General features: G+C 35.4%; 1 protein-coding gene across 7 annotated transcripts in view; it reads right to left on the bottom strand.

Moving 5' to 3' along the window:
- Positions 1 to 166: 166 nt before the first annotated feature.
- The window catches only part of Inpp5f (inositol polyphosphate-5-phosphatase F), an 87,059-nt gene continuing 62,535 nt past the window's right edge, over positions 167 to 24,690 (bottom strand). For 4 of the 7 annotated variants that reach the window (XM_046450277.2, XM_058581341.1, XM_058581340.1 and 1 more), the window contains 12 exons: positions 23,529 to 23,596; positions 18,240 to 18,364; positions 17,411 to 17,488; positions 16,158 to 16,278; positions 14,843 to 14,971; positions 12,633 to 12,750; positions 10,751 to 10,949; positions 4,574 to 4,645; positions 3,539 to 3,612; positions 2,980 to 3,108; positions 2,520 to 2,607; positions 167 to 2,221 (listed from right to left, as the gene is read on the bottom strand). In XM_046450277.2, coding sequence (XP_046306233.1) covers positions 1,066 to 2,221; positions 2,520 to 2,607; positions 2,980 to 3,108; positions 3,539 to 3,612; positions 4,574 to 4,645; positions 10,751 to 10,949; positions 12,633 to 12,750; positions 14,843 to 14,971; positions 16,158 to 16,278; positions 17,411 to 17,488; positions 18,240 to 18,364; positions 23,529 to 23,596 — 2,357 coding nt within the window. In that variant the 3' untranslated portion in view covers positions 167 to 1,065. Of the gene's footprint in view, positions 2,222 to 2,519; positions 2,608 to 2,979; positions 3,109 to 3,538; positions 3,613 to 4,573; positions 4,646 to 6,163; positions 8,886 to 10,750; positions 10,950 to 12,632; positions 12,751 to 14,841; positions 14,972 to 16,157; positions 16,279 to 17,410; positions 17,489 to 18,239; positions 18,365 to 23,528; positions 23,597 to 24,690 lie in introns of those variants that run through there. The other 3 variants (XM_046450280.2, XM_046450281.2, XR_009227340.1) reach the window with 3 other exon arrangements.

Raw genomic sequence — 24,690 nt, 5'->3', positions numbered from 1 at the left:
CAATATTTTAAATTACAATGGTACTTTATTTTAATAGTCACAAGATTTGACACTTCAAAAAAAAAAAAACACAACTAATAAATAACAAACGTGGAATGCTTATTAAAGTCACAGTAGACATAATGTTCAGCCGAGATTCACTTTGAGATATCAGAGAAACCAATACTTGCTGGAATATGCTGTGTAGCTTTCTTACTATTTGGGTTATATAGAGGCCCCGGTTCTTTGTGGACAGGGTTATGGTCAAAAAACCAGTTTCAGCACAAGCTGTGCTTCAGACTAAATTTTCAATAGTTGCAACAGTCTGCACAAGATGTTGAAGAATGCCCCCCCGGAAAAAGGTTAAAATCTGAAAACTTTCTAGAATTTCCAGTAGCCAATATATTCTTACATCCCTGAAAACAGAGCAAAATTAAATTTAATAGATAATGCCATTCATATTGACAAGACAGGTTTATATTATACTTGGCAAGTGTACATTTTGGGGAATATAGGCAGAATATATTTAAGTTGGAACGTGGGAAAAATCAGGACCAAATGAGAATATGTTTCTTGACCAGTGTCAAAAATCCTCAATCAACTTCCTAGAAAATGATTAAAAGCCATCACAACTGAACAATTTTTTTCAATATTCAGATGTTTCTCCACACTTGGAACACTAAAGTCACTAAAAACTAAAGTGTATGATCCACCTTGTAGAAGTAATGCATAGGAATGAACTGACAACAGAAAACTGCTGAGCCTTTAAATGGGTCAATGTCTAACCTTTATATCTGCTTCCTAGAGTCCATTCCTCTTTTCCCTCTTAAAAACCAGTTCAAGTTGTTCTGAAGTAACCTGTTACAGAATATAAACTGTTCAGGTCTACAGAATCTAGGATTTTGGATTTCTAGCCTTGACTCCAATTTGGAAACCTCAGGTTCAGACTTCTTTAAAACCCTTCCCAATGAAACAAAAATTTGTAATCCGTAGATTAAGATGTAATACAAGTTAAAATGGCCTAATATGTGAAAACTCCTTTTTGAACTTTCAAATAAAAGCCAAAGGCTTCTTTGTGGCCAAAATCTAAATCTGAATTATTCGTGTCTGGCATTGTGTAAACATATTTTTAAGTTCCTTTTGCTGGACTTCGTTAACTACTTCTGGCTCTGCAGGACTCTTCTGAACTTTAGCTACTGCTAAGTTTATGCCATGGGTTAACCCAGCTTGTGTAATACTAGCAACCTGGACCATGGAACTGCGAATTTTTGCAAAGGGAGAGACTGCTCTGCTGCTACTGCTCTCTGAAGGAGAAGGAGTTACATGAAGCCCTGACTCAAGTTCCAACATGCCTGAACCAGAACCAGGGGTCTTTTGAAATATAGCAGAGTGCACTGGTTCAACTGACAAAAACTGTGGGCCTGTTGCAGAAAAAGACACATCTAATTGAGATGGTCGAGAAGGGATTAGTTCTGCTGATTCTGATTTGGTTTCTTCATTAGAAACCTGATTGCTCATATGATTTCCTTCCTCACTAGCTTGCTGAGACACACACCTAATCTCTGATAGCTCCGTCATTTTGTTTTGTGCGTCTTGCACAAATCTGTGGCAATAAATATCCACAGGCTTGGCAAAACCAGTCAATATATGTATATTGTCAGCAGAAGGACTTTTTTTCAAAGGAGACACCCGGCCTTTTCCAAGCCCACTTCCATGAGCAACAGTAATGTCTGAAAGAGCATGAATGCTAACATCAGTGCTGCTGATAGACTGGGATCGACTGCCTAATCGAGGTGCTGAAGCAATAATACCACAACTAGGAAGAACATAATCTACTGGCCCTACACTCTCTAAAGAATTAGCTAGCTGCCTGTCTTCATCAGACTTGGAATTTGTAAGGAATTCATCAGAGTGGTATGAGTCATTATCTGAAGACATGTCCCCATCAGACTCTGCCTGGACCTTATTGTCCATCACTCCTGAGTGTTCCAAAGTCTCAAGACTACTATCTGATTTCCAAAGATTGACTTTTAAATTTGGTTTTAGAAAGTTAACTTTCATTTCAGGTTTCGTGAAGTTTCCTAACTTTCGAAGGTTGCCAATATTTACATTGGATTTGGTCTGCTTCACTTTTTGATTTAGAGATGAAAATTTGCTCATTAAAAAATTCTTCCCCTGGGCCAAAGAGCCTTGGTTTTGAGATCTGATACCAATGATGTCTTCGTGAGGTTTACTGCTCTTCCTATAAATTAGAAAAGAAAAATGTCAACTGTCCATGGAATCCAGTATCACCATTCTAATAAATGAAGATGATTTGCTTATTTAAATTGATTCTGATTCTATGAAAACTGCATCCTTTAATTGATAAGCCAAAATAACTTCTTGGGATTTGACAATAAAATAACACTGTCCAATAGAAATATGAGAGCTACATAAGAAATTTAAATGTGGTTTCCCCCATTCCTCCCTTGGACATACCTTTAAATATGGATAATAATGTCTTTATTCTTGGAAGAAAATCTTAGAAGTGGTATGCTCACCTCTCAAGTTTTTTCTCAATTATAGGTACATCCAATCCCATAGCCTGCTTGGTTATCTGAAGCATCTCTGCAATGCACTGAAGGGTATCTGAAACCCAAATATAACCACTTAACATCTCCAAAAACATACAAAACATACTAAAAATAAAGCTGCTCAAATTCATACAAGCTTGACTAAAATCTGTGGTCATGCACTTAAAAACAGGTTTAAAAATTGCTACTTGTTCACTAGTCCCCCCACTAATTTAAAATGTTCTAAAACAAAATTTAACATAAGATATAGAGAATCCATTCAAAGAAACTCCCTGTGATCCTAGGAACAGAGTTCGTATTTAAAGATCTCAGATCACAATGCTGGACCACTACACTGTAGGCAATGTCCCCAATTCCATTTGGACTCAGAAGAATAGAATATATCAAGCCCACTGCTGAATATTTTTTATATCTTCCTCTTTTTTACCTTTTCCATCTTCTTCTGGATTACGCATTACAGCTCTCAGTGTATGGAAATAACCACTTGCTTCTTTATATCTGTAGTGCAGTCGCATGCAGGAGAACTTTGGTTTACCAAAGAGTGTGGGTTCAGGACCTAAAAACCCAAATGAATACATGTAAAGTTATACCTTTCACATGACATTCACTTTCCTCTGTCACTTCAAAAGATCAACAAAACATTCATCAACTAGGTAGGTAACAAGTTTTCATAATCTAAATGAGAATGTGCAAAAGACAAGCTTATCGTGACCTTTTGATTTGATGACATATAAAAACTCTTTCAGTCTCAATTATTTAAACTTGATCCCTGGTGTTATCTTCACAAGGCAAAAATAATAGAAACCCAGTTAATATTATCAGACTGTATCTATCACTACTCTCTAAGACTAGAAAAGAAGTCTAAAGACAAAGACTACTTGAAATATCCTCTTCTGGTTTCTACCAGATACTTACTCTACCGGTCACTTAAAATAATCTGACCTACACTTGGAAGCAACAGAGTTGGTTAGTATGTTAAAATTTACCTATTTCTATTTTTTCCAGGCCTTCTAGACTCAATCGTTGATATTGGCTTACTTTATCAACTTCATCATCATAACTAGAAAGAGGGAGGAAAAAAAGATTACAATTAAAAGCATTTTTCAGCCAACAAGCCAAATATAACTAGCAAACTACTACATGCAGTTAAAATAAAATCTTCCCTAGCACAATAGTTCGGAGTAGAGTTAAAACATAAGAAATATTTTCTAAACAAGAATAACACATATAGTTTAACAGCTAAAGAAATTTGGCTTATAGATCTTAAACTAAAAAAGAAACCAATTACAAGGCAAAAAAAAATTATGTTACAAAAATTTTAAAAAACAAAATCTAAAACCTAACCTAAAATGAAGGCAGAACACTCAAAACTACTTAGAAATATTTCAGCAGATGAAAATTCCATGTGATTTATACCAACAGGCATCTGAAATGAGGACTAAAAACATAATTCTAACAAAGCCAAAAATAAGTAAATATTTATTTAGAAAATATAAATTAAAACTCAATTCTGCTAGAGCATGAGGAAATAATAAAATACTTTTATTTTGCAACTGGCATTGTTAATTGGTAGTCTTTCTGGGAATGGATCTGACAATGAACCTCAAAAGTCACATAATTTCACATATCCTCTTGATCAAAGAGAAGCTGATATGTGTGCACAGGGACATATACATACAAGTTATCTGTATATGAATAGCTAACATCATTCATAGTAGCGAAAATCTGGAGGTAATTCGATACCTAACAATGGGGAAAATGCTTTATATGGTATGCTGATACAAAATGGAGTATATGAAAATCTGGGAGCTACACAGATAATACTAAGCTAAAAAAACACTGTGTGACTCTTAAAAAACAGATTAATAATTCTTAAATTTTTCAAACTGAAAAATATTTCAATGAAATTTTATAATAATAAAAATCAGATTCTTTAACATTTTTTGCTATGAATTCTAAAAAATTTTTTTTTCCAAATTTAAAAAGAAAATTGAAAGCTCAAAACGAATAAAGCAACTTACTAGGCCACGTAGTAGGCAGAGTTAGAAAGCAGTAGCAGCACATCCACATCTCTATGAGTAGCATCAATGAGGCTAAACAAACATGACACAGGTAATTAAATATCTTCATCTGCATTTTTGGTCAAGCATATTCCCACAGCAGAGTCATTATGACAAAAGACTAGCCAGGTAAACAAAAGAAAAACAATTTGGAGTTAAATGTAATGCAATCAATGCATTTGGAAAATTTTAAAGCAATAAGAAAAAACAGATTTGGGAAGTGGGGGAGGTGGAAAGAAGGACTGATCTGAGGAGAAGTTCTTTCTCAAAGAGAAGTAGCCAGAAAAGGGGAAAAGGAGGAGTCCTCAGGGAAAACAGGATAATTGGGGGGGGAGGTGGTAGGCGGTTAGTGGGAAGATAGGAAAATGTAAGACAGAGGAATCATAGATTACCTCATTGTCTAACATTCAAAACAACACTATACATTTAAGATATTTTACACTCCTATAGAATACATCTCTTCAAAGAGTTTTACATAAATATAACATTTATGTGCCAAAATGAAACAAATCCAAGCTACATTCTATTTTCTCACTATAGATTAAAATAAAAATAAAAAATACAAGTTACAAACCAGATGAGTGTTGATGGACCATTAAATCAAAATCATAGTAAAATGTATCTCGTAAAATTAATAAGGAAACGGTCAAAGTAGAAAATCTACAAATTTCTGACAATAGGAAGAATGTGAAAATATAAAAATATTAATCTAATATCAACAGGCTTTCCATGATCAAAAGGTGGTGCATTCTCATAACTAGTCTCTAAATTCCACTGGAAGAGTGGACATTTCTGTCTTAAGATTTCAAAACAAAATCGCTAGATCTTATAAAAACGCCAGTGGAAAAGCAAATGGAAAACAATAGCGGAAAAAAGATTCGTAGATGGAACGAACTTAAGCCACTACTTAATCTGCGTAAGAATGAGGTCATTGTTTAATGGGTACTGAGGGATTTACTAACATCTTCAACTGCAGTCTTCCACATCCGCGGCACCTTGCTGCGGCATGACTCTAGCAGTCATCTAAAACAACAAATGCACCTCAATTTTCGCCTAATAAACTGAAGAACACAATGAGGAAGAATAAGATGCCAGAACCCGATAAAACAGATTGATTCTAAGAGCCAAAATTTGAGCATTATCCAATGAATGGGAAAAAGAAAACCACATATTCAACGATCCAGGGAGCTTCATTGAGAATAATACCGCATAACACAGTAATATGCGATTTCATTTTATGCATTGATACTTACGTGCATTCAGAAAATTGTTGCTTGAGCCAAGCCCAAAAAATACGTCACGACACATATTTTTATATGAAATAAATTCTACTCTACTAATTACAGAGATTACTTTCATCCTATCTTCCTAATTTGGCATTAATATTTACATCAGGCAAACATGATCCTCAGTCTAAAACATTATGTCCTTAATGAAAAGCACTTGGCACATAATAGGCGGTCGAAAAATGTCGGCCCTCCCCCCACCCGCATTTTTACTGAAGTCTTAACTGCAGTAAATACTTAATTTCCCTCCCCACCCACCCTTACCCCATTAAAAAAAAAAAAAGCACTTTTAATACGAACAAGAAAGAAAAAGAAAGACCCCTTAGGTGCTTCCCCACCCCCCACATCTGCAGCCCTGAGGATGCTGCTCTATTCATTTTTGTTTTCCCGCCACTGAGGCAAACCCTCCTTCCACACTATGAAGACAAAAATCGCCAGCACCACATGCAGCCCAACCACCGCGACAATAGTCGCATAGAAGGCGCTGTCTTCAGGGGACATTAACATCAGGCTCTGGAAAAGGAGTAATTTACAGGAAAAATATAACCCCACAGGAACTTTAACCATAAGTCCTGCAAAAAGGAGAAAAATCTTAAAAGTCATGGCAAGAACGCCTTCAGACTTGGGCTCGGCCGCATTGGCGGCGGCAGCCCGCTGCGCGGTTGGTGGAGGCCGGTGGGAGCGCGGCATTGTCAGTCGGTCCGTCCGTCCGTCTGTCCGTCGATGTCTCGAAGCTCAGTCTGGAGCCACCTGCACCCTAGCTCGCGCCTGCAGCGAATGCGGCAACTGCTATGCGGCCGCGCCAAGTCACGCCCAGGGGACACGTCTGGTTTCCGGCCGCCCACTTCCGGCAGTGGCTGATTGGCAGTGCGCATGCGCGCCTTGCTCGGCGCATCCAGCGCCCTCCATGGAGGGCACGGACCCCGGCCCGGTGGGGGAAGGGCGCTGGGTGGTCGGCTCCCGCGATACTTGGCTCGCGCCTTTGCAACGGTCGGCGAGCAGCGGACCTCGGCCGTATCTGACCCAGCAATAGGCCTGATGGAGAGTGGTTATCCCATGGCTAATCACTCAACGAAACCTGGTAGGGGCAGTGGCCTTGAGTGTCCAGAGGGCGAGCTGAATAGAACCGCTACACACTTGGCTTTGTAGAGTGGCTGAAGGACATACCTGTACTTTCCTCTCAAATTTAAGGTCCTCTTTCCCATTATCGCCAGACTGTGCTGCAACAGCTGGAGGCGGGAAAGGACACAAAAGGCCTGAGAGGTCAGCCCTTATGTGCAGGGGCTGTACGAAATGGCCCTGGTGCGCTGGACAGCTCCCACAGGGCCCAGGCGGAAAAGCGCCGCAGCCCCGGGCTCCCGCCAGCCACGGCTTGCAGCAACTATGCTGCGGCAGTGACTGCAGTTTGGCGAGGGAGGCACTGTCTCACGCATAATTAAGGGGATAACACAGGATTAATGCAGTACTTTTAAAAATCAAAATTACTGTAAAAATATGACTAAGACATCAAAAAATTAAGACAGTAAGGGTTTCTGCATTTGTACAATCCTTCCTTGTTTGCCTGACCCTAATCCCCACCCAGATCTTGGTAAAACTTTATTTACAACTTAATAAAAATATAAACGTTTCAATTTAAAAATAGGCAATGAATTCGAATGACATTTTTTTCCCCTAAGGAAGATACAAAAAGAGCCAACAAGCACAAGAAAAAAAAAATCCTCAACATTTGTCATTAGGGAAATGCAAATCAAAGCTAAAAAAGGTATATCTTACTTTAAATACACTAGGATGACAAAAAATCTTTTTAAAAGGGGAAAATAAGTGTTGGTCAAGTCTGGAGAAATTGGAACCCTCATACATGCTGGTGTAAGCATGAAGTAGCACAGCCACTGTGGAAAATATTTTGGCAGCTTCTCAAAAGTCAAACGGGATTACCAAATGAGCTGGCAATTCTATGCCAAAATATACACTCAAATGAACTGAAAATATGTGCAAACAAAAGCTTGAATACAAATGTTCATGCAACACTGTAATAGCCAAAATGTGGAGATAATCCAAAAGTTGTGTATATCCATACAATGGAATGCTGTTCAGTTACTTGAAAAAATGAGGTTTATGCCACAATGTGGATAAACTCCAAAAACATGTGAGATCAACCAGTCACAAAAAGTATTATTCAACTTATATGAATTGTAGACCACTCCATCCCCCATATTTCCTGAGCTTCCAAAAGGGGTTCATGTTGGAGTAAGCCACAGAGTGATTTAGTGCCTCTCTTTATTAAAAAGAAATATCATGACTTCTGATAGACATACCCTTTCCTTCTATCCAAGCCAAGAAGCTAAAACATGATCTGAGAAGCCACCACCTTCAAAGTATCAGCCTCACCACCTGCTCCATCCATCTCATCCTATCCCAAAGCTTCAACAGAAGCAGTTTCCAGCAAAACAATAAGAACAGGAACACACAAAGGCCAAAATACCCGGCACGTGGCCAGTGCTTCAACCATTGTGAGATACAGCCAGTCTGGCATAGTCAGCCTTAGAGGAGATTCTTCTGGAGAGTCTCAAACTTTAGCTGCAGGGCCTTGAGAATCAACATGTCATTCCCTCAGACACTAACGCTGTCCTGGTTAGCAGTGGGACTCCCCTGCACACCTTTGCCTTAGACCTGAGGCAGCTTCTCTGGATCAAAGAGCTAACAGAACCACTCTCCATCAGGCACTGGCTCCATGTTAGTGGAGAAAACACAAACTTTTACAACCAATAAGACAAGGAAGGTAGCATCTCAGCTGATGATTCTTGGGTTGATGGGAGATCCAGAGTCTTTCAATATTCCAAAGGTTACCAATTCCAGAGTTACCAAAGATTGTGATACAGATGGGCCTATTTTGTACACAAGGAAGAAGATGAGAACGAGGATGGCAGTAGAAGCTTTGGCAAGTAAAAATGGCAAAGGATACTTTGCATCACTTGATAACCAACCACCTGAGGAAGAATTAGAGGACAAATATATCATGTAATAACATCTGAGGAAGAGAAGGCAATCTAAGGACAAACTAGAAACTAGTCAGGAAACTCAGCAAGAGGCCCACACCTGAATATACCCTAAAACAAAAGAATGAAGAAGTAGAACAAGAAGCAAAATACAACTAAAAGGGGGCTGGAATTGTGGCTCAGCAATGGAGTGCTTGCCTCGCACGTGTGAGGCGCTGGGTTTGATCCTCAGTACCACATAAAAATAAACAAAGGTATTGTGTCCATCTACAACTAAATATATATATATATATTAAAAGAAAATACAACTAAAAGGCCAACTCAACAAAAAGCTCAGCCTGAGATCACAGTGACAGAGTTACAAGCATGAAGTATCCTGTGACTTAATGAGTATACAGAGATTACTATTCCCCTGTCTGTGACCGCCAGACACACAGTCCTACAAACAAGACAGCAATAAGGACAGAATAAATAAACTTAAGACTACATTGTCCATCATGAAATATAAAACTAACCCTGGGTTTCAATCCTAGTATAAAAATTAAAATATGTATGTATGTAAACACATATACATATATATTTTATATTTTTTGGTACCAAAATATATTTTTTAAACAAATGGCTTAAAAGAACACAAATTTTTTGCTAAGATGTGTGAGAAAAACCTCACCTCACTTTAAAGGTATGCAAATTCTATCCATACATAGAGTATTTACTATCAAAATGAAATCTTCCATGACATTAACGTCATGGAAGTTTTGTCTATGAAGTAAGTCAATGTTACTTTTTATTAATGTTAATATATGTAAATACTATCTTCATTTGATTGTGCTTTGAAGCATATTTAATGTCCCTTTTATTAAAATTACATGAAATGTACAAGATAAAATCTAGAATGCTTTATTCTCAGAGCTTGGCCTAGAATTTCCTAAAATGTTTTTGATTTTATAATATTGAAGATTACCATTTTAGATTTGCGTAAAAGCAAGCAATTTGGTAGATCAATTTAGATTCTGCTATTCACTGATATTTTGAAGAACCACTTGAAACTGGATGCTTTTTGTTTAAAAAAATGTCAAGTATTAGTCAGCCTATTTATTTGATGAAAGGCTAGGACCACTTTATATCCAATAAAAATAATAAGCATCACTTGTACCTCTTATTGCACTCACTTATATGCATCAATACAATAAACCTAAACTCTGGAGATGGCAAGGCAGGATCCACACTGCCAGCTGCAGGCTGCAGTTGGCCAATATCAATTTTTTTTTTTTTTTTTTGGTAACAGGGATTGAACTCAGGGGCACTCGGCCACTAAGCCACATCCCCAGACCTATTTTGTATTTTATTTAGAGACAGGGTCTGAGTTGCTTAGCGCCTCACAAGTTGCTGAGGCTGGATTTGAACTCACAATCCTCCTGTTTCAGCCTCCTAAGCCTCTAGGATTATAGGAGTGTGCCACCACTGTGCCTCGTGGCCAATATCAATTTTTAAAAATCAAATTTGTATTAAAATACTTATTTTAATTACTGAGTTTTTTAGCACTCCCTTAATTTTGCACCCACTGTATCTTTTTTTTATTTAATATTTATTTTTAGTTTTCGGTGGACACAACATCTTTTATTTTTATGTGGTGCTGAGGATCGAACCCAGCACCCCGCACATGCCAGGCAAGCACGCTACTGCTTGAGCCACATCCCCAGGCACTGTGAGTATCTTAAGTTAGTACTTCAGCAGCAGTCCTGTACTAAAAATTGCCATGCATCATGCATCCACGCCCACAGCTAGCATTAACTGTGACAACTTACCAACATCAGGTTAAGCAGGTTACTCATCAGGACACCATTTCAACTCACCTGGGATCACAATCAATGAGTGCCCAGCCCCCATGGAATTTCTCATCATCAGGCAGTAGTAACTTCATGTAACTTTGTAAGAGCTGACTAATTAGTTCCTGGTGGCTTCTCTGATTTTCCTTATGCAAAGCTTCATGCTCTTTCTCCTTAGTAAATATGGAATAAAGATCTTCTGTCACTGGAATGCCTTGCATCAAATCTAGGGTAGAAGGGTTAATATCTATTATCAATAAGCTAAGTAAGACCTAAAACTCTAAGAAGAATACATAAACATAAATCTTTATAATCTTTACTTGGGCAAGATTTTTTAGATATGGCACCAAAATCATAAACAACAAAAGAAAAAATGTGACAATCATCAAAATTTAAAACTTTTGTGTTTCAAAGGGCATTATCATGAAAGTGAAAAAGACAACCAAAGAAAGAGGGGAATATTTATGACACATTATCTGATAAGGGACTTGTATACCCAATATTTAAAAAACTCCTATGACTTGATACTAAAAAGAAAAACCAATTTTAAAATATGGTCAAAGATTTGTATAGACAAGCTAACTTCCTCCTGAAGGGGCATGCTATGCTGCTGAAGCTTAAATAAATCATTACAATCTCATTCCTGTAAAGAAATTTAGGACAGTGAGCCCTGAGATATCTCTGGGAAAGAACCACTAGCCCTACAAAGGGAAGCAACAAATCAGAACTTCTACTGGCCTCCATCTCTATACCTTGAAGAAAACAAGTGTCAGAATCAGGATGAAGCTGGTGAGATGGACAGTTAAATTGAGAGGATGACAGAAGCTGGGTTGCTATATCAACCAGTAGACGCAATAAACTGCTAAAATCAAATTCTCTAGTCATAGCATAGCTCGAACCACCTCCCACCTCCACTCTGGCAAATGAATCAAATTTCTTTATACCAGAATTCTCTAATTCCCAATTGGCTATTGTCTAGGCCCTGGTATTTCATGTGTGCTTAAAAAAAAAAAAAAAAAAAAAGAATTTGGTTAAAAAAAGAGGGGGAGGGGATAAAAAGATTCTCAGAAACCACAGGTAAGCTATGTTGCATTTGATTCTTTTTTTAAATTTTTTTAAATTGTAGTTGTACACAGTACCTTTATTTATTTTTATGTGGTGCTGAGGCTTGAACCCAGCTCCTCACACGTGCTTGGTGTGAGGATTAGAATTCTACCACTGAGCCACAACCCCAGCCCCTGCATTTGATTCTAATCCAAAACACTCTGCATTTACCATAAGCCTTAATTTTCCTTTAAAATTCCTCATTTTAAATCCTTAATTTTATAAAAATTAAAGACATGTCAATGCATATATTCTATTGTACAATCTACCTTCCTATTTCCTCTTCTAAATAATGATGAATTGGTAAGGATGCTGTCCAAATCTGATACTCTACTAACTTGTTAAACCATGTTTATGGAAGAAGATGATGTATTTGTCCATCACAAGAACATTTGACAAATGCTTTAATGGGGGAAAAAAAACAATCTGGTTATCACTTAGCCTTGAGTAATGGGAAAACAAACAAAATATGAAGTTTTTAGTTGTTGAGGTTTTAAGCAACTTATTCCACACTCCAGGAGCTTCAACTTTGCTTTATGTTACAGGAGTAGCAAACTGACATATATGTATGAAAGTAGACGTTTTCTTTTGTTTCTCAAGCCAAAAATATCAGTCAAATTCTAAATCTTAAAAAAATTTAAATCTGATTTATTGGGTAGGAGGTTCAATATAGAAACACAAGTATATTACAAAACATGAGTTGTGTTAATGAAGTTGATTTATGTAAAATTTTTACTCACAGAGTAAACTTTTGAGGAAAGAATATAATAAATTTTGAGGGGAAAAAAACATTTATATTCCTTACCTATAACAGCTTGCCTATAAGCATCCTTAAACCGATTGAGGTAATACCTATTTGCTGAGTTAACTCCATCTTTCATAACTCCTGCTAATTTCCTTTCCCCTGTTCTTGTAAAGTCACCCTGTTAAAAGAAAAAGCCATTTTGACAATTTATTCAAACATAAAATATTCTCAAAATCAATTCTGGGCTTTCATTTCAAGACTAGAATTATAAAGACTTCTATAATTTCCAAATCCTAACTTTAATAATTTTCAAATAGTGCAGTTAAGGTATTTATTAGTATTTGACTGACTCAAGCATGTCAAATAATTAAATATGCTATTTGTGGCACCAGTTTTCATACTTAGTTGGTATTTTAGGGTAAAGTCCTCCTTGGTAATTCGTAGAATTTCTAGAATTGACACGCCAAAGTCAATAATATAACAAAGGCCAAAACAAAAGATTTTCAAGATTTTGGTATGATATTCAAAAACCAAATTTCTGAAGTGGAAAATGTGGATAGTTCCCTAGAATTTATTATAACAGAATTTAACCAGTGTGTGCATATGGGTAGATGAGTAGAAAGGGAAGACCACGATTTCCGTGGATCACTGCACATGTACAACAATCCAAAAAGGGTTTAAACTTATGTTTTTCACAACAAACATGGCAGAGAAGATCCTTAGAGAGGCAGTAACTTACTCTTAATGCAAGAAAGATACATTCTTTCTTTTCCCATTCCAATCCCTCTTTCTAGCCAAGACAATCTCAAATACAGGCCTCATCCTTAAACTGAAATTTAAGGACCATGCTCCTAATCAGGCCATTCTTGGGGAATATTTGTAAAGCAATAACTATTACAGAAGACATAAACATGAATCCCAAAGAAGTTTAAAATAAAATGGGGTGGGGGAGCAGTCCTATTCTTTTTTTGTTTTTAAATATTTATTTATTTTTTAGGTGTAGATGGACACAACACAATGTCTTTATTTTCATATGGTGCTGAGGATCGAACCTGGGTCCCGGGTCCCACCCGTGCTGGGCCACAATCCCACCGCTGAGCCACAATCCCAGCACTACATTCTTTAAATAATAAAATGTACAAGAACTTCTAAAGCTAATTTTTATATTTATCATTCAACCAAAAAGATGGACTATGTGATGCTTGTTAAGCCCTTAAAAGAAATATCCTGAGATGAACTATTACCTTGAAGGAAAATTAACAAAAACCTAATTTAACAAATTTGACTACTTCCTATTGCCCACAAAGAGCAATACACACAAAGGCAGCATTTGGTTTCCAGAGAATATATTTACATTTAAAATTTTATGAAGACTAGCTATATGAGATTGTCAAAGACTTACAACAGAAAATAATAAAGTACTTCTCCAGCACTTACTATGTGTTAGGGAATGTTCTAAATTCTTACAAGCATTTAAGTCGAGGGGAGAGGTGGGGAGGGGGGATAGTAGAGGATAGGAAAGGCAGCAGAACACAACAGACACTAGTATGGCAATATGTAAATCAATGGATGTGTAACTGATGTGATTCTGCAATCTGTATATGGGGTAAAAATGGGAGCTCATAACCCACTTGAATCAAAGTGTGAAATATGATATATCAAGAACTATGTAATGTTTTGAACAGCCAACAATAAAAAAAAAAAAAAAAAAAAAAAAAAAAAAAGCATTTAAGTCTATTTCCATGATGACCTTTTACAATATGCCTAGTCTTACTGCAAATGAGACAGAAACTAAGTGACTTACCCAAGGTCACAGAGTTTAGGATTAGAATTCAAATTCAGCAAAGACAAATTATCATAATAGAGACCAAGTTCTGCCAATAGATATGCTTTGCTTTATCTCTACCCAGTTTTAAAATCCATTCACAGAAAATTCCAGATTTCTAGGCTCCCTTGAAAAACAAAGATATAGCAACAGAGGGCCTCCTAAGGAAACAGTGGACTGGCCCCCTCCAGGAACAGTAAATGCTCTCCTCAGTCTACTTCTGCCTCTGATCTAATGAAAACCTGCTTGAGTCACATTACCTGGTAGCTGTAGGAATTTGAATGAATGACCTCTGCCTTAGCCAAACATTCCAGAAGGGAATAAACTATACAGACCTGTCATCTGTAGTCTAGATAACTCTCTCTCAAAAACAAAGTTGATTTTAAATCATAGTCTAATCTGCATCCCACAGAACAATCCATAATTGCTTGCTGCACACATTCACCTTCAGAGCAGCTGTCCCAGCATACTGTCTGCTAATGGAGTCACCATTGTTAGCCCACATTATCTGGTAGATTCGATTACACTTCACAGGTAATGGCTGCTCCGGGAGCATCACACCTAATTTTTTCAGCTAAAAAGAACACATTGTTAGATTTATATGAGCCTAGAAACCATAGCATCAAATGTGTACTGTATAAAAAGGAAACATATTGACATAAAATTTAGGACCCTTACATTTTAAAAATTTTTTCTGACATTTTAAAATAAAACACTGTTAAAATACAGCTTTATGAATTACTATAGTTGAATAAATATAAGGAAATATCCATATATTTTATTATAATTTTCATGGGGGGGCAGGGCTTGTCAGGAATTTGAACCTAGGACCTCTTGCATTTGTTATAATTTTTAATGTATTGTCTAACACTATTATATGTTAAATTCTTTGTTTTAAATTTGCCTACAAAATAAAACTAAATATCAGAAAAGCACAAGGAAAAATAATATTAACAACAGCAGAGTAGTGAGTGCCCAGTAAATGTGAATTCTACTCTAGAGTTCTAAGAGTTTTTTCACATGAATTATCTCATTTACTCATCAAAACACTATATACATCAATACTTTTATTAAAATATGACAATATTAAGGTTTGGAGAGGTTAAGGTCTATGGTAGAGTCAAAACCTAGCATGTGATAGAGCCAGGCTTAAATTCAGAAGCCTGGCTATTCAAACACTACATAAGATAAAGATTCAGTCACAAGGTTGTATCACGAAAAACAAAACACAAAAATCTAGAAACCATGCTAGGTATTTTCACTTAGGTAATTATTTATTTACTTTCTGCAGTACCAGTAAGTATGCAGGGCCTCACACATGCTGGCCTCTGAACTGAGATCCTCCTGCCTCAGCCTCCTGAGTAGCTGGGATTATAGGCATATACCACCATACCTGGCTCACTATGGGGATTTAATTTTCAAATTCATTCACTTTAGGAATTTATATAATATAGGAACTTTATTATTTGGGTGTTGGAGGACTGAGAGATCTAAAATGGAACACTGAGGTAAGAGAGATGATGGAAAACAATGAAGGAAATAGCTGCCACCCATAGGGCTAGGATAGAAGGGTAGCCACTTTATTCAACTTATTTCTAATAAAGTTTGTGGTTTTCAAGTTTTAAAGCAACAGGGATGTTTGTATTCTATAAATGTTCCATAGAACATCTGGAATTTGAAAAAATATTTCATTGTTTATTTATACATAAAAAAAATTTAAAAATGATTATTTAGAATGAAATGAATGGACTCCAAGTTACCTGCTGTTCCATGACCACTCGTGCGATGGCAGCTTGGACCACATTGGTGCGATCCAGACAGTCCATGCAATTAACTCGAAAAATCCCTTCTTGTTTACATATTACCCCAGCTTGATCAACCCTTTTCAAAAACAGTATAGGACTATTTTACAATTTGAAATACTTTAATACATTTTTCTAAAAACAATTTTTTTGCGGGGGAGGTACCAGGGATTGAACTCAGGGGCACTTGACCACTGAGCCACATCCCCAGCCTTATTTTTTAATTTTATTTAGAGAAAGGGTCTCACTGAGTTGCTCAGTGCCTCACTTTTGCTGAGACTGGCTTTGAACCCACAATCCTCCTGCCTCAGCCTCCAGAGCTGCTGGGATTACAGGTGTGGACCACCATGCCTGGCTCAAAAACCACAATTCTTTAAAGTATAACAATAATAGAGCAGCATTAATTAGCAATGTTCTTGGAATATCATTATGTGCCAGGAATTACTGAGTCTTTTATAGACAATGTTGTTAATTTACACAGTAAGTTGACAGTGACAAAATTATCCCCATTTTAGAAAACACAGCAAAACTGAGGTACAGAGAAAGAGTGATTTGTCACAAATCATATAACTACTAACTACTAGGCAGAGCTGAAAACAGAGAGCACTTTTAACACCATCTCCTTCCTCCCCTTTCGATTCAAAGTAGAAATGCATCTACACTATCTGGAACAGACTAACCTACTTTACCGCCTAGTGAGGAGTCATGCAGCATGCCTTGTTCCTCTAATTTCTCTGGCCACCTGTTTAGACTTAAAATCGAATCGAACGTTCTCTCCTGTCCTTTAAGCCATTTTTTTTTCTTCCTACATTTACCTCCTGTAGCTGAAAATCATTTTCCTTCTCTGTTAATTTTGAATTGCCTGAAAATTGAGTACCTCTAAATCTTCTCTCCCATGTTAGAGATGGTGAGAAGGAGAAAATGTGTACCAGAGAGCATGAAAAGGAATAAATGGATGTCCTTAAAGAATAGTTACAGAGCATTTTGCTTCATTTTGCCCAACCACCTGACATCTGTTCCCTGTTCAAAGCTAACACTGCCTATTGATCAACAATATTGTCTTAAAAAGGAGAATAGGAATTGGGAAGCAAAATAAACAAAACAAAAATGCTTTCTTAGGATGATGCTATTATTTTAAAGTTCAGTTGTACTAGACAAATGATTTCACATGACAGAGCGTTTTTCAGAATACCTTCTTATGAAATACCTACCAACACCATTTCATGTCAAGAATAATGTCATAAATGGCATCTGTTAGGGTTTGAACATTCTCAAACTTCATTCCTCGGCTAAAATCCATGTGAAAGAAAGAAAATAAAAATAAACTTAATTAAGATATAAAAGCAATTGTTATTACATGTATATGTGTTACTACAACAATGTATTACATAGCTAATTTTATAACTGTTTATAACTAATCTGCATTATGAAAGAAAGCACACCTAAAGAAAATACCGAAACATATTACACATATCAGAAGCTTCCCTCACCACCAAATCTCCAATATCTAGGCAAATTAACCCAAGTTAGAGCCAGGAGTATGGCAAAACAAAACATCAGCAACAACAACAACAAAAAACAAAGAAAATCCAAAGAACACCCAAAACACCTTGCTTTCAGAATGCACAAATTAAAGACACCTTCAACAGACTCACCAATTGCCATTTTCCAGAGCAGACTCTATAGTTAAGTTAGTCCATAGGGACAGAGTGTGACTAATAGAGTATGAGAAGGTGATTTTTTAATAAGGAAACTCTGTTGTTTCTGCTAGGCTAGACCTAAGCAGAAAGGAAATGCTCTTCAACTGGTATTATCAAAGCAAAAATGAAACTCTTAAGTCTCTGTCATTTTAGAACAGAACAGTTAACTAAAATATTATTTTAGCCAAAATAAGGTCCATATGAAAATTAAAACAAATGACACTCTTTCCCTAACAAAATTTTTTCTTCCCAGCAATGAAAGGAGAAACAAAAGTCCTTGTGGCAGCATCTATCAATAACACTGCAACTGCTGAAAACTTATCTCAGGAAAGCATCTTACCAATGCTCATGGAAGTCAAAGGAAACGTAAGTGAGCTGTGAGTTGTTAAAGAGCAGCACTTGTTTAAGGTAAGCATCCCCAATAATCTTCTCTCTTCCTGCCTGGTCTACCAAGTTAATAATAACCTGTGATAATGAATAAAAGGGAAAAACTTAGGTTAATTATATATTAGAATCATAATGTGATTTTTAATGATTTATTTGAAATTAAGTTTTAGAATTATTCTACAACCATGCCTAGAAATTAATCTACTCAAACATTAATTTTTCCTATGAAATTAAAATTCCACTTGTAATATAAACTTGGGATTAGAGAATTATTTAAATCAATGGCATTAATAGCTTTTCTATACATTTGCAATAACCGATTAGAATATACAATGAAAACATGGCCCTATATTTATAAAAGTATTTTAAATGTCTAGAATAATTTTAAAAGAAATAAATAAAACCAGCATACTGAACATTATAAAACTGCTGAAATTTGTAAAAGAAAATCTGAATAAATGGAGATATGTATCATGTTGCTGAATGGCAAGATTCAACATTGTAAAGACGTCAATTCTCCCCAAGTTAATATATATACTCAATAATCTCAATCAAAATCTGACATATTAATTCTAAAGTTCATTTGGAAGAGTAAATACAAAGAAAAAATTTGGAAACTAATGATAAAGAAGAATTTGCCCCACCGGAGAGCAAAATACATTCTACATAGCAATTAAAACTGTGGAACTGGAGTAGAAACAGGTAACTGACTCAACAGAACAGGACTGATGGCCCAGACAAAGATCTAAGTCCACTGAGAAATCTAAGATACACTAACCATACCACTATGGTGAATATGGACTTTTCTATCAATGGTATTGGGATAACTATATCCCCAAGGGTATTAGATAATTATCCAATGTCTCTGGGATATATGGGGGCCATACATTAGCTCTCTACATCTCATTAATTATAGAGAAAATAAATTCTAGACATATTATAATCTAATTTTTTCCCTCAATTTTTAGAAAAAAACAACTTAATGTTTCCATAATCACAGGTTGGGACGTGACTTTTCAAGCACAACATAAAAAGCAGAGGGCATAAAGGAAAATATGGATAGATGTAATAACAAAAATTTTAAGTCAAAAAAAAAAAATTTTAAGCCAGTATGCCACTGACAATATAAGGTTAAAAAAAAAAAAAAAAAAAAAAGACTACCCAGGAGAATATACCAGCAACATGAAAACCAAAAATATGTAAAGAATACAATAAATCCAATAAGGAAACACTGGGTAAATTCACAAAAGAGAATGTATAAATAGCCAATAAATATGAGGTTACAGCCTTGTTAATAAATAAATGAAATAGAAAACTAGTTTTTACCTGTATATAGGCAAATGTGAATACTAAATACAGACAGCATTGGTAAATGTCGGGAAATGAACCCAGTTTCCATTGTTCCTGGCAGTGTGAACTGCGTGTGCTCTTTTTTGGGAGCAACAAAGTGGTAGGTCAACTTTAAATATATATACTGTCTGATCCAGCAATTTTATTTCCAGAAATTTATTCTATAAAACGCACAAGAATCCCAAAATATATAGAAGATGTTTTCTGGAGACTTTTAATAATAATAAAATAACTTGTAAAATAACTAGTATATTCTAAAGGTCTACCAATGGAGAAATGGTTAACTAGCAGCCATAAAATCTTAAGTGAAAACAGTTGCAGAACAGTATACAGGATATGGCTCTCTTTTTGACTTAAGTTTTGAATTGTGAATATGCATGTGTTAAGGTGTTTTCTGCTGCAAATGACAAACCACTGTCTCAAATCAAGTAGCATGGTTCCAGAATGGCTAAATTCAGAGGTTCCCAGTACCATCAAGGACACTGGTTCTTTCCACCTCCCCCCCTTCTCACCCCCAGTATTGGGGTTTGAACAGAGAATACTTTACCACTGAGCTACATCCCCAATTTTTTAAATTTCGAGACAAGGTCTTTCTAAATTTCTGAGGCTGTCTCCAACCCTCCAGAGTAGCTGGGATTACAGTGTGCACCACCAGGCTTGGAATTCTTTCTACCTTTTTTATTCTGCCATTCTTTTCATCTTTTTTATTCTACCAGCATATCAGTTAAGACTCTGGCTAGTTCTTTCAGTTTTGAGATAGCTGCAGCAGTTCCACATCAAATCCTGCCACAACAACCACAGGGGGACTATTGGTTCCTGTATCTCTTTTTATTAGAGCAGGAAATCTTTCCCCAACAGCCTCCCAGGGGACTTCTCTCCCATCATACTTCATTGGGCAAATCACCAATGAAGACACAGACCCATGCCTAAGCCAATCACTAGCAAAATAAATGGTGCCACCACAAGTGAGTTAGACCAACAGTAGACCCATCGCCCTGGAAAGCAATTACCCAGGAAAAGAAGGTAGATAAGCAAACACTGTTGGAGCACTGTTAGAAATCAGAAAGTGTCTGCTCAATACAGACACCAATAAAATTGATGTGAAAATCAAAAGGAAGCAGGGGTAAGTGTAGGTTATTTTTTCTGCTTACACACCTCAGTACCACTCCAATTTTATGATGTGCCACTTTTAAAATGTGTTCTATTCTTTTAATGCTACTATAATTACACATATCACTAATAAATGAACTTACATTGTTCAAATACAGAATAGGGCCAAATCCTCCTTTACCACAACCCAATCCCAAAGTCCTCCTTGACAATAACTCCTTTATCAGTTGGATGTGTCCTTTCAGATCACATAATTGCATTTCTGTATACTTGTGCATGCCATATATGTGTGTGGATAGGTGAATAAGAACTACTTATATGTAACTGACACAGTTTTGTTTTGTTGGATGTTTAAACTCACATACCACATGCTGTTAATAGTTTTTTATCTTCTTGCTCCACAATGTGATTTTAATCTTTCCATCTTAGTATGTGTGGATCTACCTAATTCATTTTAAGCAACATTTATATATGCTGTATTTTATCATTGTCTACCTGATGAATACTAGTTTGTTTTTTATGCTGCAATGCATGTTTTTGTATGTGTCTTCTGGATTGAATATGTTTCTCTCAAGTAATTTAAATTTTTCCCATTCAAGTTCCAGTTGTTCTACATTCTTGCCAAAACTTGGTATTTCTCATCTTTTTCATTTTAGCCATTTTGGTATGTGAGTCATGGTTTTAATTTGCATTCCCTTGATGATTAATGAAGTAGAGCATCTTTTCATGTTTTTTTTTTTGGCAGGATTTTTTTGGGGGGTTGTACATTTTTTTAAAATACATTTTTAGTTGTAGATAGACACATAACTTTATTTATTTATTTTCATGTGGTGCCGAGGATCTAACCCAGTGCTTCACGTGTGCTAGGTAAGCACTCTACTACTGAGCGACAACCCCAGCCCCTATACATTTTTTAAAATGAATTTATAAGAGCTTTTAAACATAAAAGAGATCTTTGTCGTAGACATGCAATGGAAATCTTAAACATCTTCTCCCACTTTGTTAATTTTCTTTTCATTCTCTAATGGTTCCTTTAAATGAACAGAAGTTCTTTATTTCAATAAGGTCAAATTTATCAACTTTTAAAATTATAATTAGTGTTTTAAGTCATACATTATTTTAATAAAGTTTTAAAAAATGACACATAACATATATAACAGTATTTTCATATGTATAAGTTAATAAAGTTAAATAATCAATTGTGTTTTAATAAAAATTAATTTAAAGTCAAAGTCAAATCTATTAATTTTTTCATGTGTTTTTTAATAACTATTTCCTTTATGGGTATTACCCTGTATTAAACTGTTAATAAAATATATGCTATACAATCATACATTGAAAACATGGGAAGGGGCCGGGGTTGTAGCACAGTGATATGGCGCTTGCCTAGCATACGTGAAGCACTGGGTTCAATCCCTGGAACCATATAAAAAAAAGTATTATGTCCATCTACAACTAAAAAATATTGAAAAGAAAAGAAAACATGGGAAGACAATGTGGTTAGTGCTCTTTTAAGTTCTATTTTAGACCCAAAATAAGAGATATTCTATATTGCCTTCTAAATACTTTAATGTTTAACCTTTCACATTTATATCCATAATCTAACACAAATTGATTTTTGTATAAAGTATGTAGAATATCAAAAAGAAAAATTACTGTGTTAAACAGTATGTTTTGATTAATAACATTCAAAATGACTGTACCAAAATTGTGCTTCTGCTAACAATATGTAAGAGTTCAATATATAAATTCCTGCCTTCATCTCTTATTATTATATTCCTAATTTTTTCTAATGTGAGAATTCCTTCCTGAGACTTTGTTTGATATTACATGAAGTTTATATATTAATTTGGAAAGAACTGAAATCTATTCAAATTGAGCCTTTCCTTCCAGGAACATGATATTTTCTCTCCATTTAAATCAGGTTTTCTTTTGTGTTCTTCCACAACTTTTTTCTTTTCCACATACATTTTATCTTTTTGAATGGCTACTACATTTTAGATTATTTCTTCCTATTTTATGTATTATTACTATAAGATAAATGCATCCCATGGCATTACACATTCAGAGTGGTCACTGCTAGTAGATAACATTACTATTATATATTAATCTTGTATCAAAATTATTGAACTTGTATTTCACTTAAAAGCTTTTAATTGATTTTGGATTACATGATTACATTCCTACATATGAGTTTATGAAAGGTTAGCAGAGAAAAAACAAGATACTGAAAAATGCATATCAAATTGTTATTTCTAGTAGGTAAAAAGAGGTAACAGTAATTGAGAGATGACTTTCAATTCTTAGTCTAGATACTTCTTGGATTGTTAATAATTAACTGATAGCAACTTCATCTATCTTATCACAGTCTAAAATAACTGGAGCCAATGTGGTAGCACACACCTATAATCCCAATGACTCCAGAGGCTGCGGCAGGAGGATCACAAGTTTGAGGTCAGTCTCAGCAACTTAGTGAGACCCTAAGCAACTTAATGAAATCCTGTCTCAAAATTAAAAAAAAAAAAAAATCTTAAAGGGCTGGGGATGTAGCTCAATAGTAGGGCACCCTTAGGTTCAATCCCCAATACTGTAAAAATAAAATAAATTGACTCCATAAATACTTTTTAAAAAATATTCTTAGTTTATACATGGTTTTTAACTTCATGACAATTGCTGCTTTGTTTAATTATGAATAATAAATTGTATTTCCATGAAATTTAAAGAAATAGAAACACAGTCAATTCTATAAAGAAACATTTTACTACTACATATCAAAGCCCACCTGTTTTTTGTAAATTTTCAGTTGTTCTTCGAAATGGGCACAGAAATAGGCAACAGTTTCCTTTTCACCTACAAAGAAGTGATACAAAATCTATTTTTCCTTCCCATGTTTAAGACAAATTACTGTCTATTCCATCTTTATTCTTACTTCTAAATAATTTATTGACAACTCAAACTTAAGATTGTCTAACTATTATTTTAAAAATAAAATGCTAATGAGAGGATATAGCTTTTCTAATTTTACGTTTATATTTCTCTTGAATTAAAATGCTTAATGGCTACTTACTATATTTTAATTTTGAAATAAACCCAACCAAATTATTCCTATTTAAATTAAAAAGATAAAGATACATCAACCCAATGATATGTTAAATTTTTAAAAATAACATTTATTTTTAAATATGCTCCCATAAGATTTCCCAAAGAATCTATGTTTGAATAATCTTTATTCCTATGGGAGGAGCAAGAATGCTTTACCACCAAGCATGTTTGTAATATTTTCTTATGCCATAAACTCTCTACTTGCAGTTAGTATCTAATCCTAAGGAGTTGCCAGGGCCAGCTTTGGCAAAATGTAAACTTTGAGTTCAACATTTTCTAACTTGTCTGAATAACCTGAATTGGAACCCATAAATATCTTTTGCCTGCAACATTTCAGTTAGCTCTCAGATATAGCTACCAACTAATTCCCCAAGAGAAAATGCTTAGCTTGCTTCTAATTTGTCAAGTGTATAAGTAATGTAATTGAGCACATTCCATTTTAATGCTTTCTAACCCCATACCTCTGTATAGCATGTACTTTGTCTTTTCAGATGTTTTGTTTTGTTAGCAGCTAGGTCTTAGATGAAACCTTATAATGATTAAAATAACAGAGTTTGACAACTTCAGACATCCAGGAAATTACCTGACATAGAACTTCTTAATCTTAACACCTAAAAGCCCCATTCTTTTAATAACTGAATTCCCTGCTGTGAAATCTCTGTGTAAATGTCATACTAAAATAGTCATTCAACTGATATTTAACAATAAAAACAACAGGGAAAAAAATAAAATGCTAAGCCAAAGATCTGTGATTGTTTTTCCCTATTGGACTACACTAAAACACCTAAAAGTGCCAACTGTGAAACTATGACATTTAGTATTTATATATCCAGTCTACTTCT

Source organism: Marmota monax, unplaced genomic scaffold (genome assembly GCF_021218885.2).
Source record: "Marmota monax isolate L192 unplaced genomic scaffold, Marmota_monax_Labrador192_F-V1.1 WCK01_AAM20220418_F8-fsc00004, whole genome shotgun sequence".
In the NCBI taxonomy this organism is placed as follows: domain Eukaryota; kingdom Metazoa; phylum Chordata; class Mammalia; order Rodentia; family Sciuridae; genus Marmota; species Marmota monax.
Note: the sequence above shows the minus strand (reverse complement) of the source record. Positions and strands in the feature narration are given on the sequence as shown.